Genomic DNA, 19,620 nt, shown 5'->3' with positions numbered 1-19,620 from the left:
TTTTTTGTCTCCTCCGCCAGGAATTGGCTAGAAAGGCATTTTCTAACCTATAAAATAATATCCAAATCTTTTATGATTTCTTCTCTCTTACATAATTCAAACTGAAGATTCCTTATTTAAGAAAACCTAAAATGAATTTCAGAGCTTGTGTTATGTAAGTCAGTTAGTTACATCAAGCAGAAAATCTGAACATTGCCTTTGGGAGAGAGAGAGAGAGGGGGAAAACAAATGCTTGAAAGCAGAGTCTAGGGAATGGAGGACAATTTGGGAACCAGGTTCTCTGCAAACCATGCCACAGAGAGGCTGGCAAAAGGCATTGGGTACATGTGGAGCACCAGTCAACCTCAAAGGTTCTCCGGGATCGATTATGGATGCTTATGTACGTATGTTCAGTCTGGGAATAATACTCAATATTTTCACATGATTTTGTCTTCCAGAATGATTGAAGATTGTGGGAAAAGAGGAAATACCATGGCAGAAAGAAGGCAGCTGTTTGCAGAAATGCGTAAGTACTTCCTAGAAATGTTTCGCTGTGATAGACCAAGCCAGTTGCAATGCAGTGTCAGTAAAATGAATGCAAGCTTTCCACCTCAAGTAACTGATATCTCCGTTTCACAAATGGTTTAATGTTGTGAGACCAAAACTGCAGGAAAATGCACTGATTTGACCAACTAGCAGGAGAGAGGGATTTTCTACATCAGATTTTGTGATTGTATTATTTTAATCAGTAGCTTCTTGAGGCAAAAATGCTCCAATACACAGGTACCAATGAAGAGGGATAAAGGTCTCCAAAAGACTACATCTTTTAGTGGGAATATCTGTAGTGGGTTGACCCCAGCCAGCTGTTAAGCACCCACACAACCACTTGTTTAATCCTCAGTCAGCCCCCAGCAGGATGGGAGAGAATATAGGGAGAGCAAAAAGCAAGAAAACTCGTGGCTTGAGATAAAGACAGTTGATTAGGTGACAGAAAGAGAGAAAAAAATTACAACAAAAAACAAGTGATGCAAAGGTGGTCACTCACCACCTCCCAAAAGCAGACCGATGCCCTGCCAGTCTCCGAGCAATGTCCACCTTGGAAAACAAAACTCCCCACCCCTTTCTTTCCCTACCCCAGTTTTATTGCTGAGCATGACAACATATGGTATGGACTCTCCTCTTGGCCAGGTGGGGTCATGTGTCCTGGCTGTGTCCCCTCCCAACCTCTTGCCTACCCCCAGCCGACTCTGGGGAGGGGACAGAGTAGGAAACAAAAAGGCCTGGGTGCTGTGCAAGCACTGTTCAGCAACAGCTGAAACATTGGTGTGTTATCAACACTTTTTTAGCCACAAATCTAAAACACAGCACCATGCAGGCTGCTATAAAGAAAATTAACTCCATCCCAGCCAGACAGAGTACAGGGACTCATGTACTACATAGCCCACTTCAGCACATTTTTTATAGTTTCTAGCGAAGCTTTGTGTTCCCTGCAGAATAGTGTGTCAAGGATGCACTATGTTAACAGTGTTCCTGCAGTTCTCTTGACAGCCATCTCTTATTTCTCTTACAAACAATCCACCATTTCTCAAGGAAATTCTATTACATATGAAGTTTGAGGCTGTCACCCTGTTACTAGATTTACCTAAATTCTGTCTGTAATTACTAAGCTTCCTATGATTTGTACCCTGCAACATAGTAAAAAATGACAGAACATCTCCCCCATCTTCTGGGGGAGACTAAGATGGGCATTACTGTGACTTGAGCAGCTGTGCACGCTGAAAGGCCAGGTCTGTGCTGGTGAATTAAATGTGCTTGGGACTGTTCTCCAGGGGCGAGCCCAGGGGTGACTGAATGCCCTACATCTGCGCTCCTGAGCTCTCCAAATTAAGGACTTCTCACTCAGATGGCCTACTGAGAACAGACTTGGCCCATTCCACTGTGTCCAGTGCTCTGTTGTGCCCTGTAATTATTTCGGTATCACACAAGGCTTGCTGTTGTAGCTCAAATGGGTATTTCTCTTGTCCCTTGTGTACAGTATCTTGGACCAGTGGAGGGACGGATTGTTCTTTGGCCAGAAGCAAAAAAAGAAAATCAAGAAAAAAGGATGACTTGTCCATTATCAGCACATCCTATACTTTCAATTAGAATTATAGAGAGGACTTGAGCTTGTATCAGCTAAAGTCAATAGCACAACTTCCATTAACTTAATTTAGTTTGAAATATTCCTAAAATGGCAGATAATTGCTTAAGACTTCGCTGTGAGGATTTATGGTTTGTTCCCACAGTTTTGAAGGCTGTTTTGCTCTTGGGTTGTTTTGAAGGAGTTAAGGAGGCGTTGGGAAAGTTTACAGTCAGTAGTTGGAGGTGGAGGAGGGACTATTTTCCCATACTGTACACAGATAGTTATTGTCTACTATTTTTTCTTTCACTTTTTAGTATTTTGACATATTTACTGGAGTCTAGTTTATCTCACATGTGCTTCCCTTTTCTATTTGCCTGTCTCCCTTCCTCCTCCTACCACACATGGACGCAGAGACCGGGGTTCCAGTGAAGTAAAAAGAGGGGAAAATATTAAGTCTTTGTGCAAGCCCACACAATCCATGTTTAACAAAAACCATGTGCTCCACACACCCTACGTACTGCAGGCCATGCAAAGCTTCTTAACATTATAACAAACATAAGCTTCTGGTAGAAAGTTGCATTCCACAACCTGCCAATGTTAGAGGAAGAAAATTCATACTACAGAGGACTTTGCCAGTGTTTTAGGTTCTTGCAGTCATATCTGCAATTCTGTGACTAAAACCCCACAATACTTTTAGAAAGTGGGTCATGGTCCAGACTATGCAAGATAGCAAAAAAAATATAAAAATCTGACTTTTCCTGCCTTTTTAAGTAGGAAATTTGTTTTTAACAAGGAATAGATGGATTTGACTCTCACTTTAGATTTGGACCACTATGTGATTTTCCCTGTATTTAAAGAAGTTTAGTTTGACTTTTTTGTTTCCTTTCCTTCAGAAGAGACATCTTTCTAGTTCCAAATTACAAACTTAGTTAGTTAGAGTTAGTATCATAATCAATATAATCGTCTGTAGAGTCCTGTGGTTAAAGCTTAAATTGTGTCTTATATCTCAAAATCCACCACTGGACGTCAAATCACTAGGCTACCCTTAGTCTTACCTGACATGCTCAGGTATATCCAGATTGATGAAGAGAGTTCAAAATGTACATCACTGTTGTGTTGCTAGCACATATTATCCAGCAAAAGAACCTCAGCCAAAGCTTGCAACGTATCCCTTTATTATTTTTGCAAACTGCAAACAGTGTTGCATGAGATAAGCATATTCAAAGAAAACAGAGTGAAACGCTGCCAGCGGGCAAAAGGAAGGAGAGGCCACTGGCAATCCTGTAGGCAAGTTACAAATTCACAGTCTCATTTGCTGTGCTCAGTCCCACACATCTTTCCACTTGTTTTTAGGATTCTCCATGCAAGTGAAGTAACTTTTCTACAAAAAGTTATTTGACAAATAGATCTCTGACTGCGGCAAAATCTGAATCATGATAAAATTGTCTGTTCCAGGGATTTATCAGCAAAAACACCTACTCCCAAAATAATATCAAAATAAAACCATCCACTGTGTGTGTAAATAGTAAAGAAAAAAAGCAACATTATTGCCTACAAAGTTGTTTATGTAGGATTAATACTGCAACTTAGGAAGCTCAGTGAGCCAGAGTCTCACTTTGCTTTGAATCTTTACATCTTGTTAAAAGGCTGAAGTTTTATAAAGGAGGACTGGAATCTTTTATTAGTAGCTTTCACTGAAGTTAAGAGGGAAAAAGTTAAATTCATTTTACTCATCGGTCCTACTAAAAAAGGGAAGACTTAATGTTACAAGCATTATCCTCCCCTTTACCAGTAAGAAGTTTTCCAAAAGTTGTCAGTGAGATACTAATGGAGAAGAGAAAAACCTGTGTAATTTAACAAGAAAATATATGATGAAAAAAACCAAAAAACTTTCCAGACCTGATACTAAATAATTAAGGGCAGCTTCTCCCAGGAACAGATGGTGTTAAGACAGCCAACTGGCAAAAGGAAGTAGCTGGGAGCCCTGGGAAGATGGTGTGGGAGAATCCGGTCAGGAAAAGAGCAGAGTCTGGGGAGAGGGGAGAGTATCATTCTCATTTTCATCTCGTGGGTCAGAGCACATTTGAAATATTTGGGTCCAAAGGATGGCACATTGTTTAAGAAAGTGTGGGTGAACAATGCCGACATGGCTGTATGTACGACAGTGCAGCTGAGCGGCCAGTCTAATAATGTCTGGCGTTTAGAAAGCGTTTAGGAAGCATGTGTAAAAGCAGAATAGGGCCATATTCCGCTCCACTTCTCTTACGGCCTGATTGTACCTTGTTTGGCTGTGTTTCATGCAGACAATTTCTTAAGCAACTCTGGTTTTTGTAACTTGGTACCTTGCTCAGTTGAATAGGACAGGTTTTACTCCTGTTACAAGGCCAACTACAGTGAAAAAGCAAATATGCCAAAATTTAATTGAATGTATTTCTGTGAAATGTGTGGTAAAATTAATAAAATGGCCGTGTATTTCATAGGCCATATTGTAGCTATGAGGCAACACTTCTTTATGGAAGACATGGTAGCCGAGAAGGAGAAAGGTTTAAATCATAGTCTCCTCATCTACTTTCTGAGGTTTCTGGGAAGTGTTATGAGTGGTACACAGCAGCAGGTACACTCTGCCAGGTTCTGCCTCCATCCTGGTCCCTCTCTGCTGCACTTGTATGTGAAGTAGCTACCAGTCAGTTTATACCCATCTCCTGGACAGCTGCTTTGGAAATGTTGCCAGATATTTACGTTGGAGCAGCCAGGGCCAAGCTATGTGTGAAGCAGAGAGCTGACCCTATGAGGCCTCCGTTGCAAAGAACATACCTCTGCAAAACAGAGAAGGGCCTCACAGCCTTTGCGTTATTTTTGCCCCTTTCTGCAGCCTGCTATCAGTCTTTTCATTACGGCATGATATTGTTTCTAATTTGGTTTGCTGGCAATACCTTGTTCTGATCTGGCATGTCAGCCAAAGATACTTGTTACGAACTTTGTTGTTAAATATTAAAATTAGATGGAGGTTTTCCCTGCTGTTGGAGCCTGGCCAGCGTGTCTTTTAGCCTGCAGCTTGACCAGATTGTTCTTCAAAGTGACAGACACAGCGGGCTGACTATTCATTGCCTTGCTTTATAAAAGTCTTCTAACACTGTAGCTCCTGCCATTCCCTGTCTTTCTCCTCACCCCTCTCTACTCTGCCTGCAAAGGAGAGAGCCTTGAAAATTATTAAACAGAGTCAGCTCATGTGTCCGCTTTGTTCTCTGGCTTCCCTGCTAGCAAAGACACGCACAGGTCATATTCCATACAAATGTCACTGTTATTCTCTTCCACTAGGGGCTCAAGATCTGGATCGCATTCGTTTGTCCACCTACCGAACAGCATGCAAGCTTAGATTTGTTCAGAAGAAATGCAACTGTAAGTATGTCAGCGCTTCTTTCATATACCATTGTTACTAGCTTCCCACTGCACTCCTCAGTCTGTCCTTCACATCAGTCACAAACTGGGACTGTTTGATCCGGCATTGCGAAGGACACTAATCAGAGTGCCTGGGCAGATTTTTCAATATTAACCTGTTTATATAAGGAACTTGTCTCAAACATGCCAGTGATTCAGTCATAGAAGGATGGGTCGTGATGCAGGCCACAGCTTTATTTAGTAAGTACGTTAACTACATTCTCCAGTTTTCTTGAAAAATAACATTTGGGGGTTCCAGCAAGATCCTGCAATTGAAATGCTTTTATAGCAACTCCATGGAGAACAAACGGTGGTTCCAGTCCTCATCTGTTTGGGGTGCAGCAAAATAAGTGCAATGTCAATCAGTGCCCTTTGTTCCAGGAGGCCAGCTAGAGACATCTCTTCTAAGAGGGTGAACCTGCTTGTAATCTCTGCATGTCTGTCCTCCTCCATCGAGGCTTCATTCTTGAGATGTTTCCCACTTGATTAGTGACTTTTTTAACGTTTCTTTTGAGATTCAGTCTTTCTTCCTTTACAGATGCAGTTTCTGTTAGCACAGTCATGAGAAAAGCTGTGAACTTTAAAAGGGAAATAGTTATAAAATCTGTAATGGATTGTATCCTTTCTTCTCCATCCAAAATACTTAGAAGGGTGGGGTTTGGTTTATGTGTTTTACCAGACCTTTCCACACTAAGTTAAAAAAAAAATCCTAACTAGGGGAACTCTTGCCAGCAGTAGCAGTAGGGAGAGGACTAATGCAGAGAAAGCAAGTTTTTTAGTCTTCATATCTAAACTAGAATGACAGCGTGGTTACGCTTGTGCTACGCACAGTGGTGAGGACGTTAAGAAGTGATCACTGCAGATAGGGATGAACCGCCCAGGAGAGAGTTCCTGGTTTTGAGGCTACATGTATCTGCGTTACAGAAATGTTTAGCTTATGCTGTCCAAACATACTGGAGAGGCCAAGTTGTGGCGGAAAAGGCTTTGGAGAGTATTTCTTGGGTTATTAGCTATGGAGGCAGTCTTTCAATCACTTCTGCAGCACATTTCTCATGGTTTTAATATGTGAAGTATGAATTGAAGGATTAGTATCACATTATAAGCAGGCTGCCAGACACAAAACCCAGGAGGGGTTTAGTACCTGCCCAGCAGCTGGCTTCTCCCATTCAGAAGGAAATGTGTTGAAAGACACGATTATGTTGAGTTCAGTTGTTTATTTTAATTAAGTTGACAGTGATAGCAAAGTTGTTTGCTTTGATAACTGTATACCAAGCAAATGAAAAAAAACTAAATAGCCTCATTGTTGGGAGTAGCTGGCTGGCTAAAAATATTGGTTGTTAATCTTAACTTTGTTCCTCTTATTTATCAGCTGTGATCTGCTTTTGTGGGACTTTTGCTTCGCTTCATAGAGAAGCAATGCACATGCCCTTCGGTTTGCCAGCTTGTGCGAAGTCACTCATGGACAGTGCTTGCCTTCTGGTTGTCATTGGTAACCTAGAAGTGATTTGCTGATATTATATCAAGAGTTATACTGTATCAACCTCTTCTGAAGCAAAAAAAAAAGGGGGGACTTACTTAAACAAAAACGTCATCCTAAGAATTAGGTTCTGTGCAACTTAAGGGATAATGCTTGTTGCTCTGGAATGGGCTGAATTGTGTGTCTCTTTTCACTATTGAGTACAGTGTTTTTCTGGTTGTTTCTGGTAGACTGCTGCTCTCCCAGATGGCTTTCTCTTACTAGTGGGAAAAGAAGTCAGTCATTCACCTGATGTGATTTCAAGCAATGGCTGTCCGAGGCAGAGCTTCTAAACAGAGCCACTGAACCAAGCACCGCTGCGAAATGGTTAATATCAGACCTCCAGCTCATGTCAGCTACTCTTTTTTTTTTTTTTTTTCCCCTACAGAAATTGCCATTATGCACCACCCAATAGTTCAGGAGGAAAAAAAAAGGGGACATGGGTAAAAAACCTTTCTGCTGCATCTCAGTTGTTTCATTTAGGGGAGAATATAAGAAGAAAAAGCTCAGAGGCAGTTCTGCTCCACTCCTGGTGCACAGTGACAGACACCTCCTGTCACTCAAGCCATCCTTGCCGTCTTTCAGCTGTGCTCTCCTGCTCTGCCCTGGCACACCAGCCCAGCCTTACTAGGAGAAAACTGCTTGGAAAGAGTGTATTTAAGGGGTTCTTCTAAAGATCTAATTTAATAAATTGCAGGGAGCTGCTCCTGGCTGCAGGCTGAAGGTATATGAAGACGGAAGCAGAGAGCTCCTTTGAGTGCCAGACGTAGCTGTTCCAAGAAAAGCAGAGCAGAGGTTTTATTAACACCATCTTTTTTACCCGAAGGTGCCCATTAGCATAGACAGTCATGGGATATCATTTAACAGGCAGCTACGCTTATCACAAACAGTGCACTGTTTGTTTCTGCTGCCTTTTATGCAGACACAGACACAGGTTCATCTTCTGGCCTCCCTTTGTGAATTCTTCTCTCAGTACAAAAGGGTGTTTTGCTGAAACCTTCAGCAGCCGGCTGGGTTTTACTGGTGAAGTAGGCAGTGTGGAATGGGCAAAGGTGCCTTCATACTCTAAGAGCCATTCTCTCTTGCAGCATTTCTCATTAAGATAGTTAAACTACAGAAGAGGAAGACTACTTCAAAGATATTTAGCAAAGAGTCTTCAAAATTGCAAATATATGTCTTTCTGATAATTCTACAAAACTTTAGGAAAGCTACTATGCACGTGAAAAGTATTTCTTTTATAAAAATTTCTCTGAGCATTTAAACCAACAGGCAGTTTAAATAAAATCAGCAGAGTGAGAAAAATCAGTATCAGTCATTGCAATTATTTGTCAAACAGGATAGAATTGCATCCAGTCCAGCTTCATTCTTCAGGAAAGCAAGAAATTCTTTATAAGACCTCAGAAAATGATAAGTAGATAAATTTGAAAAAGCTGTAATGTTATCTTTCAAAGAAGAATTCCTTCAAATTTAAACATTCCTCTTTGCCTATGTTATTGCTACAAATAAATAACAATAACATTTACAAAGTATTGTTGGCACACCTCTGAACCTGCAAAGTGCCCAAACGTGGGGTGCAATATGTGACAAAAGTCCCCAAAGCAAGAGACCCACAAAGTTCTACATGCTGGAATCCTAAAGGCTGGGAAGCTTTGTTAGTGCACCATGAATATAAACCCATTTTATGCTTCTCCATTTCTGCTGACAATTTCTAAAATTGGAATTAATGAAAAGAGAAACTCTGTAGGTAATGTAGGTAGCTTTGAGGATATGGAGGGTATAGAAAGAAATGATTGCAGCCTACTTGCTTATTATTACTTTGCAGAACTCCTGTAGCAATAGACCTGTTGCAATAGCAATAGTCTTATCTTAGTCATTAATACTAACACAAGATGTAGATAACTTTTCTGTAAAAAAAGAAAAAAATCAAAGAAATACGAAAGAAGTCTTGAGAAGATCTTGAGATTTGGGCATGAATAATTCCAAATGAATGCCAAGAGTCTTGGATAGACGGACCCCAGAGAAAACACTGCTGGTGGTTACATCATCTTCAGATATCAGAAAGTAAAGCAGGAATGCATGAGCTGACTGTGGCTGCTCAACGGGATCATGGTGTTGGATATAGTCTTGGAAATAGCAGCACCCTAATCATTTGAGGTTAATAATAATAAATTAAAAATAAAAGCAGATAGGAAGCAGGTGCAGAAACCTGATCAAACATGCTACATGTTTATTCCGGCCTGTACTGTACAAAATGTACAAAATGCGAGTAGCTGACTTCTTCATCATCTAAATTTTCTAAATGTGCTTTAAAGGGGGCCCTAAATAGTGCACATTGCAAGAATCAAGGAGGGAGATGGAAAAACTGCAGGTGAGCACCGTGAGGTCTGCAATAGTCACAGAACTTGAAAACCCTATGAACCAATGTTGCTCTGACGAAGTCAAACATTAGGGTATTGTCCTTCACTTTGCCTCCAGTGCACTGGAACAGGTTTGGGAGCACCCAATATACATTCTCACTGTACAGACTTGTGCTCAGCTCCCCTTACTGCCAGGAAAATGCCATCTTGACAAGGTTGATTTACAGCTGTTTATCCATAGCATTCAGACACAGAAGCGTAATAGGCTTTCCTAAAACAAGGCATAAAGGACCAACGACAGCAGTTGCACTTATCTCTCAACATTCACCACTATTCAGGAACCACCAAAAAGCACAATTTGTAGTTATCCCCAGTGATCATTGTGCAGTTGGTTTATTTTAATATTTGGCTTTCGGTGAATTTATTAAAACCCAATTGTTTATACAGAAAAACAAGATGAAATAGCATGTTCGCATGCAAATTCCCTCTGGGCTATGGTGGCAGCAGGAGTAGAACATAACAACGTATCGCAATCAAAGCAATTATACAATTAAACATCACTCACTAATGCAGAACAGTACAGCTGGAAAACTACGGCTGTCCTTGATGAACTTTTTCCTGAATGTGTTGTGAGATTATTCTACGACTCTGGCTGCAAAAAGCAGATTTTGCTGATTTCCCTAGATCGGAATAAATCATTGGCAGTTGAAAGCTTGAATCTAAAGCCATGCTAGTGATAGTAATATGGGGCTTAATTAATACAGACAAAAAGGGAGCTTGTTCCTCTGGCAGTTTAATCCCAGCACCTTAGGGTTTCATTGTCTTTGTTTCTCCCTTCAATATTCTTCTGCATGAGTGAGTTGTATGGGGGTTTTTTGCATTGCTTTGTCTTATCCAAGTTGTAGTACAGCTGTTTCCACATAGGGAACACAGCTGCCATGACTGTGATGGAGACCTTGTGAATGTCCAAGGCAGTCTCCTCCACCTCCACCCTGCTCTTCTTCCTACCTCCTCCGGGCTTACCTAGTCACAGCTGAGGCATGTAGGCATGTCAGCTTAATTTCCATACATGCTTTTGGGTGCCTCCCTGATCTGATCTGCCTTTTTACATTTGTTTTAAGTTAGAATAATTTCTTACCCTCCTGAAATATAATAATTTCCCACTGAGAATGAATGACAGTTATTGTAAACACACTATTTTTAGATGCTTTTCTTAAAGCTTTTTTCTGTCTGTACTCTTACACCTCCTGTAACATTACAGCAAGCTGCTGAAACTCATTTTGTCCTAGAAATTGACAATTTGGGTATCAAACGATGAGATCAGCCTGTATGAAGTACTGGCCCCTGTCAGGATGGCAAGCACTTTTCAAAAATTATTTGATTAAACCTAAATAAAATTACTAGGGTTTGGGTTTGGTTGTTTTTTTTTTTCCCTATACTGGACTGACACTTAAAATATTGTTTTGTCCCATCCCATTCAACATGCCATTCACCACAAAATGAAAAGTCACAGTATCTGGTACTTGTAGTAAAAGGAAAGGATATGAAAGTCTTGATTCCACACTGGAAATGGTGCTGTGACCTTTGTGTTATCCAGTGGCTGAGGAAGTCAACAGGAGATCCAGGTTCAACTTTCTCTTCTGCATGAAGTTCCCTAAATGCAAAGCTGGAGGATATTCAGAAGTGTTCCAGTCTGTCCTGTTGATGCTTGACTACCAAATCTTTCATCTTTATATGTTAATTGATTTAGGAACTGACAACTGCTTCTCTTTTCTTAAATGAGACCTCTTGCCACCATAGTATAAAGCCATTCTTTTCTTGACTCAGCGAATATTTACTTTCGCTAAAGTGAAACAGAGTGCACGAGAAATGCTTGATGGTGGTATCCTCGGTGTGCAAGAATCCCGTGAAGATCCCTGCTGTGGCAGGAGGCATTCATTCTCAATGTCCTGCCTTTTACTTCTCAAGGACTGTATAGCCTGTGCAATTTTGTGCTTGCCCCTCATTCTTTTTTTCTCAGGATGACCATCAGAAACAGAGCCACCAAATTATCATGATTACAGAATTGTTTAGATTAAATAACTTAATTTGTTGTTTCCAAGGTTGTTTCCATGGTTAGTGCTCTGTTCTCATTGTTGGTTTTTATAATGTTTTTCATTCCATCTTGGAAGCAATAAAGCACAAGATAGATTCAGGCTGGGTCACAGAGCAATCAAACTGAATGACAAGCAATGTTGCCTACTCCAGAAGTGCAAAAGGTCTGCTTGGCTGCAATTTGAAACAATCTGGCTCCTGAATTTGTGATCGTGGCATTCTCATATTCATCTAAACCCTCAGTGATCAGTCCTCTATGAGATTTGCTTAAAAATCCTATAATGTGGAAAAAAACACCACCATTTTGAGTTTTTATTTTTATTCTTCTCTGTTGACCATCTTGGATATTCTATGATCTGATTATTATTATTACATAAAGATAGAAGCTGGAAATACTAGTTATGTTCTTTGTTTTCTATTTTAACGGAAGCTGACTCTTAAGTTCACTTATAATGAATGACATTATTTACATGGCTCTAAGAGATACAGCTTTAAAAAAAGAAAAAGCACTCTGTATTACAAAAGTCATGATACCATTGTGTAAGTTACTAATTCTGGTATCCTGCAATATTTGTACAGTTAATGATTTTAAAAACTTTTTTGTTCCTTTGTCTTTACCAGCGACTTAGAGACTAAACGCTCCTGGAGCTGCTAGTACCGTTCCATATGGGTTTCCAGGCAACTATGGGGAAAGGATGCATATATTATACATTCTGCATTATGCATCAATTATTTAATCAAAAGTTCAAAAGGGCTTGATTTAGCATATTCCCTGCAGACAAATCCTTCATAAGGATTTCAGTCTGTAAGTGTTCACTCACAGCACAATATCCTGAAAATGGGTTCAGGTTTTCTTTTCTTTTCCTTTTAACTGTAAAAGTTTATTGATATGCTTGACAGATCATAGTGGCTGTTAGAGAGCTGACATATAACCTGTATATTTGGCATGTTCATTGAGGGACTACTATTCAGCCTTTTCTTTCATGTTAGCACGAAGTAGACTGTTATTACGTAAAGGGGTTGTGGTATCTCAAGATGTCTCTGAGTATTTACTCTTAAAGGATACCACTGCAAGTCTGTCTCATACAAGATTGATACAAGAACTATCAGTGGACATTTGGAATTCATTTTAATGTCAAAAAGAGTGAGCCAAACAAGGCTGTATATCTTAAACTCTCAATTTTCATTTGGTTAGAGATTGATTTTTCAAACATACCCATGATTCCAAGTGGCTCCTGTTAAAAAATGAGTTGCAGAAGTTTGTCAGCTAATATTATGTTACCCTTTACAGAGGAAAATTACTGAATTGGCTTCCCTTGAGTCAGAAGTTGACAGGCACGTAGACTAGGCCACGTCCCAAGTATACCTACACGCTGCCCTTTGCTACACAGGTGGCTCAGCCCTGCCTTGATGCAGACAGCTTTTGTAATTGGATCATAGCTGAAAATCTCTTCTTACTGACTTCCTGAACTCTGCTATAACTGCCATTCACTGTGCTATTTCTGATGGCTTTTCTGATGCAGGTGTAAGGTTGGACAGTCTGTTCAGTTCCCCACTGATGTCTCTGAACATCTGCTACTGGCAATAGGCGTCAGTCACCTTTGGTCTGGCAGGCTTTTGATTAGTTACCCAAAACCAGGAAGTTTGTGTATCTTATTTCACATCAGTCCTCCTAATGAACACTTCAAACAAAAGAAAATAAATTATTATTAGCTTAGTACTCTTCTAGACAGTCTAAAAATTGCAAAATGTGTGCAGACATGCAGTCTCATGCAAACAAACTGATACCTTGGTGATAACAGGATCACCCTATCTTCTGAGGGATGCTGCTTCTTCACATGAGAGCTTTTTCTTCTTTCACCCTCTTGTTTTTTCGCCTCAAACTGTAACTGTGTTTTTAAGTCTCCTCCTTCATAATTTCCCTGTCCCTTCTTCAGCTTCACGTCATTAGCTGTGGCATTTGCTTTCTCTCTGACTTCTCTGCAACCCCCATTCTCGTGGCAGCTCTCTCTTTTCCTGTTATCCTCTTGGCTTCAAGCACCTTTCCTCAGGCAAACCGTCTCTTACACTTGAGCCTTTGTTCCCTTCCCCTGGGCTGTTCTGGTCTGTCCCGTTTGGGTATTTTGCTGGGCCTGCCCTGGTGTCAGGGGAGCACCTCCATAATGTGCCAGAGTGCATTAAGCAATGTGACTTAATGCCTGTCGCATGTTGGTCATTCTCTTTGGTTTTTGCTGTATGACAACGTATTTATGTGAAAAAGGGAAAAAAAGGTAAGAAGTCTTCCTTGGAGCAGATATCATTGAGTTTGGTGATCATGGTTCTTTGTTCCTCGGGAGCTTCAGTCCATCGTCTTGAACCAGCCCTGCCTCCATTCTGGACTCAAAACAGTAAGTCTTGAGGAGTTATACAGGAGCTCAGTCCATATGTGCTTTCTGTAGAGAGTAAAGGACTGTTTTGATGTCCTTGCAGAAAATTGTTTTCCTAAGAAGATAAGCTGCAGCACTTTGCCGTATCTGTGTGCTGTAGCATTGCATTCAAAGTGTCCTTCTCCATAGCATCTGCTGAGTTGGGATTTTTGCCTTTTCCTGGTTTTGATGCTGTCACTCAGCTCTGGAGAATGAGTGGGCACTACGCAGCTTTCCTCCACCTTAACTGCACAGTCTGCACCATCTTCCTGCCTAAAGAGTGATCTGCACTGCAGCCTCCCATAGATGGTCCGAGCTGCCTCCAGCCTTTCCTTGTTCCCTTTCAGTATCTGTCTCCAGTAACTTCTACAAATAAAACTGCTACGGAGCCAGCAAGGACGCAGGCTGTCCATGTTCTCAGCAATTACGGGCTTCTTCAGAGTGAAGACAGGAAATAGTCCACAGAAGGACAGTCCGAGTGTGGGGCCTGACATAATTTTTAGTATAATTCTCTCCTTCTGTAATTCCCAGAGAGTGTTTTTTCCCATGTTAATTTGTTTTCAGAGTTACTTCAAAAGTCAGTCTGTGTACCTCTAACAATATAAATCAACTGCATAACACCCAGAATATCCAAAGAGAAGCTTTAGCTTAACTGTTATCTCATATTTTTACCCGCCAGCTGCACCTAGGATTATTTTATGTAAGTCTTGGTGGAAGATTTCATGCACCATCTATCTGGTATGCTCGGACAAATTGTGAGAACAGAAGATGTTGGCCATAAAAATAATTTCCTGCTTTTATAAGTGTGAAGAGACCACACAATATAATGTCCTCAGTGTGCGTTGTTATTAATACAGTTCTGGGACTCTACACAATGAATGTTCAGCTTCCTGATGTTAATGTTTGTGATATACAGTGGCTTTACAGAGGCAGTTCTTGTGCTGAATTAAGACATTTCTAGGCTGAATTCAAACTGAATTATATCTGTGATATTGTTGTTGGCCGCAATGGATTTCTAGCAGGGTATTTGCAAGCAGTCTTTGGCCCTTTACGGTGCAAAGTGTGGGCTGATTCCAGAAGTTCTGTGTATGCTCAGCCTTTTCTTTGATCCATGTGGATGGATAGATGGCTGTCTCCTTTCCTGACAGAAAGTAAATTGAAAGTAACTCTGTTGAGCTAGCTCACTGACGTTACTATGGCACAAAGGAAGGAATGAATCAGTCTCTCAGTGTATATTGTTTGAGGAGGTTGAACTCAATTTCTGATAAATGAAGCTGACACTAGTATCATACTGCATCTCTTGTAAAGGTGCTGATCTTCCCCAAGTTTAATTTTCCACATTTCTTTCATCTATAATTTGCCTTGAAACTCTTATTTTGTCTTGGATTTGCAGGATATCTTTTAAAGACTGCATGTGTAAAATAAAGGGTGGCAGATAAGTGGCCATGTACATCGAGACTCTTACTCCATCTAGGGGCCCTGACAACATCATTAAAGAGCTTCTGTCACACAGAGGAGGAAGCATAGATGTGTGGGACTTCACCTAAATCCTATTTATCTGTCATTTCACATTCGGCAGTCTTGTTTCCTTTCTCATTGTTGCTGATTGTCGAGCTATGTTTGTGTCAACTGGAGCTTTTCTCCTTTTCTTGGCCTATTCCTCATACCTGTTTCCTTAAGAGATGTGAAGTTTTAGTGTGTGATATTGCAAATTGCTGTAATGGGAGCCACAGCAGTTGCCTCCTGGTACTGGTGTTCTGGTTACTGAGCAAATCAGCCAGGGAACTGGAGCACGGTGTGGCTGTTGCAGAAGACATTGCTTTGAATATGAGTAATGGCAGGAGGGCAAATGTGGAAAGACTGTGTGAACACAAAGCCAGAGTTTAGTCAAATATTCTCTGCAGTTTGTCTGAATGAGGTATTGTCTACTCAAATGAATTTGATACCAAAAAAATGGATCTTCCAGATACCAGGATCCATCTCTCCCTATCTCAAAGCTGATTATAGCTCAGATCCCAAAAGATTTTGGGCAAATAAATCCTGTTGTTTTCAATGTAATAGGTCTTTAAATACCTACGAAAGCTTGAACCTATGGCAGTAATTAGCACCTAGCACCTCCATTACCAATCTCAGCAAAAGGCTAAATAAGATTAGAGTCTGAACTGTCCTTCTGACTTCGGGCATAAGATGCTTTTTCACCAAAGTCCTGTGGGTCACATGGATGTCCTATTTCATAGCAATGCTCTCACTCTCAACAGCTGAGGTTGATACTGGGATTTTGTCCCAGAAACCCTCTGGATTGACCCAAAATCTTCAGAAGAGAGAAGCATATGCCATCACTCTTTAGTGTGTCTCTTCTGTTCTGGGGGTGACAAATGCAATTCTGGTATCAGGCAGTTTACCCAAGCATTAAGTTCAGCTTAAGTATTTCTCTAATTATTTTTAATAGATGAAAACGGTATGGGCCAAATTCAGTCCGCATTACATAAGAAATTATTTAAATTAATAGAATAAGGATCAGCTGAAGAATATTCGTATGTGTAAAATACTACATCTTTTATATTCAAGAAAATACACAAGTCCTGTTTCAGCAACATTCTGTCCCTTGTGATGCTGTTTACAGTCTTGCCAACCCTAAACGATTAAAAAAATTACAGAAAAAAAAAAATAACCACAGGTCAAACTCTGAAAAACAGGAGATGGGCCAGGGAGGGTTTTTGTCTTCGAGCAGTTTTAAATGTATAATAGGTGCTCATTCTTTTTCATTGACCTTTGTGATATGACTGAACCTTAAAGGTTGAAACTGTAATCTCAACCTTTCTTCTATAGCCATGAGGGAAGAAATTGTTATAAAGAACTATTAAATCGCGTATTCTCTTGTCAACACAAGCTATTTTTTAAAGAAAACAGCAGTTAATATGAGATTGGAGATAATACCCAATATCCTTTGAGCTGGCAACACATACTACTTCAAAATTAATGCAAAATATAAATAACTCCATTTGTTAACATTTATATTCAACTTGCTTTTTGCTAGTAACAGTGCCAAAGTAAGAGGTAGTTGTCTTGTGGCATGGGGAGTTTTTGGGGGGGATAGAGGGAGCTGGCAGCAGTTGTACGAAAGGAAAAAAAGTGACGTTATTAAGAGAGAAAGAAGTAGTATTAGTCAGACTTGGCATTTGAAGAAACATATTTCTGGAGAAGATTTTATCACTGTAATAAGGACATTCAACATGAAGACATCCTGCCCTTTCCACCTCCTGCCTTTGTTACCATTTGCCTGTCACATGCGATTGCCTGTATAGGACATCCACACCGCCAAATCTCCAAGCACATAGTCTTTATTCAACCACATACATAGACAGGGCTGTTTCCTGGAGAGAGCGGTGGGGGTGCACAGCCTTCGATTTGTGTTAGCTCGCTTGACGTTGTGGCAGTGAAGAGTTAAAATGTTATAGGAAATGTGTGCTGCATTTACTGAAATATACCCAGTAGTGCCATCCTGTGGTCAGGACGGCGGCTACCAGGAGGCTTGGCACCATGTCCCAGCTGTGTTCTAAAAGCTGGTTTGTCTTGGGTTGTTACACACCATCTGAGTTGTGCCAGGCTCTAAAATTCTGGTTTTCTTCTCGTATGTTCAGTCATTTCTGAACTTCTAGTTTAATCTCCTAAATAGGAGGGCTGGGACATGGCTTTTTCTTTTCCCTGGAAACCTCTGTTGAAAGTCTCCTTAATTCAGATACTGTCACCAGATCTGTGACAGAGAAAACTTGGAAAATCAACTCCAGATACAGTATCACCCAGCCTTGGAGATATTTTTTGCCACCTTTTGGGAGTGCAAAAGCTTTTTCCTAATATATGGTTTCCTGTAATGTAGTACAGAAGAGCTATATTTCATTAAAAATTTGAAATGCTGTAATTATACTAATGGAAAAATGAACTCAGATATAAGGCCAATTGTTATTTTAAGAGAAATGAGAAAGCTGTGGTGTGTCATACGTATTCACTGACCAAGTTTTGTTACCCCACGTCACCATGAATTCTTTGGCTAATTTAAAGCTGACTCTTGCAAAACCCATTTGAAGGAACTATTTGGTCAGATTGAGGCCTGATCGCACAATGCCTCAGATAAAGCCTTTTTCATTAAAATACTATTATGGTGGGATAGCAAGAATAAGAGAGATGCATAATCTATGAATACCATTGTTTCTTTGGGGGGATGTGATTTATAAAGTATCTGGCTGTGGAATACAGGTAGCAACAGGTCTGCTATTTACACATTGGTCTTTTATTCTTAAGTATGCTTAAGTCTTAAAACAGGAAAATTATGTATAATCAATGTGTTTAAGTTGTGCAACTTGTTAGCAACAGTGCAGAGTTTTAATTGAGTGGTCTTTTGTGGTTGTCATCAAAATATTAAGAAGCTTAGAGTTAGTTGTTTTATTATTTTATTTTATACATGTATGTCATACTTCATTCAGCATTTCGAATAAATTATTTCAAAGTGTGTTTAAAAAAAGGAAACACTTTCCCAGCATCTGGGTGACAAGTAGATGACAACAGTTTCCCAGCCCAGCACTGCCGGGTGCATCACCCACCGTTCCCTTTTGCAGAATTGACTGTCGTTAGTGCTGCTGCTTGGGAAGACTGATGGCCTCTTCTGCCACCCACAGAGAGCCCTTCAGGCTCTCCTAAATATAGGTGAGACAAAACAGGCAGGAATTGACAGCGGGGGAGAAGGAGCTTTTACTGTAAACTGAATTAATGTAAAAGAGAAGAATTTTACTGGAGAGCTTTACATACTCTTACATCTTGGTGGGTTTGTCAGGTGCTGTATTAAAAGTAAAAAGATCACATTTCAGTATATTGTTATCCTAATGGTTATTCCTCATTAGCAGCACTTGGCCAGGTTGACAGACACTTCCAACAGGCCACATTTGTTTAATGTGCTGTAGTGAATCTCAGGAAGTTTTAGAATACCTCATTTTTCCTTCTGAGCAGAACAGTAGGTGAGGATACAAGGATGCAAGCTTGGGTATGAGGACAGGAGAGCCTTTAAAACTTTTCCCCCAAAAGTTCAGTGCCTCAGATGTACACACCACGTCCTGCAGATTTCCAGACAGCCAGCAGCCAGGTTTGGCAGCCACTCAGAGACATCTCCTGTGCATGCAGTGTGCAGCTGGCCGGCACGTGCTCAGAGAGCCCAGCTCCTGCTGGGTAGGGTGTTGCTTGTGCAGACTGATTCCGCACACCATTTTGCACAAAGTCCAGCATGTCCTATGTGGTGTCTACCACATGGACAGGTGATCTGCATGAATTCAGGGAGTTCAAACGCAGCTGACTTACTCCATGTGCACAGTAGTTCGGAAGAGGGATGTTTCCGTTGGCTGGTCTGAATGCTTAGTTCCTTATCCAGGCACTCCTCCTCCCTCTGGCTGTCCATCATTGGGGTGGGCAGGTAGAAGTGGATAGCCTTACTCCAGCTTCTTGCTGGACTAGTGCATACCACACACCTGCACATGCTCGCAGCACAGGCAAAAAAGTAAGGAGGAAGAGGAATGCATACAGCTGACAGGGGACTAAACAAAACCACGACCTCGCTCTGAGATCCCTTGGCATACAAAAGAAAGCTTGAGGGAATATCTGAGTCCACAGAGTGCTGAGAAGGCCCTCTGTACACCTCACACAAAACCTCTTGAGGATGTGGAG

General features: G+C 40.7%; 1 protein-coding gene across 5 annotated transcripts in view; it reads left to right on the top strand.

The window, feature by feature from the left end:
* The window catches only part of DTNA (dystrobrevin alpha), a 149,881-nt gene that overhangs the window by 50,423 nt on the left and 79,838 nt on the right, over positions 1 to 19,620 (top strand). For 3 of the 5 annotated variants that reach the window (XM_059836105.1, XM_059836104.1, XM_059836106.1), the window contains exons 2-3: positions 438 to 505; positions 5,420 to 5,500. In XM_059836105.1, coding sequence (XP_059692088.1) covers positions 439 to 505; positions 5,420 to 5,500 — 148 coding nt within the window. In that variant the 5' untranslated portion in view covers position 438. Of the gene's footprint in view, positions 1 to 420; positions 506 to 5,419; positions 5,501 to 19,620 lie in introns of those variants that run through there. The other 2 variants (XM_059836103.1, XM_059836102.1) reach the window with 1 other exon arrangement.

This window comes from Gavia stellata, chromosome 3 (genome assembly GCF_030936135.1).
Source record: "Gavia stellata isolate bGavSte3 chromosome 3, bGavSte3.hap2, whole genome shotgun sequence".
Classification (NCBI taxonomy): domain Eukaryota; kingdom Metazoa; phylum Chordata; class Aves; order Gaviiformes; family Gaviidae; genus Gavia; species Gavia stellata.
This window is presented reverse-complemented; position numbering and strand designations above follow the sequence as displayed.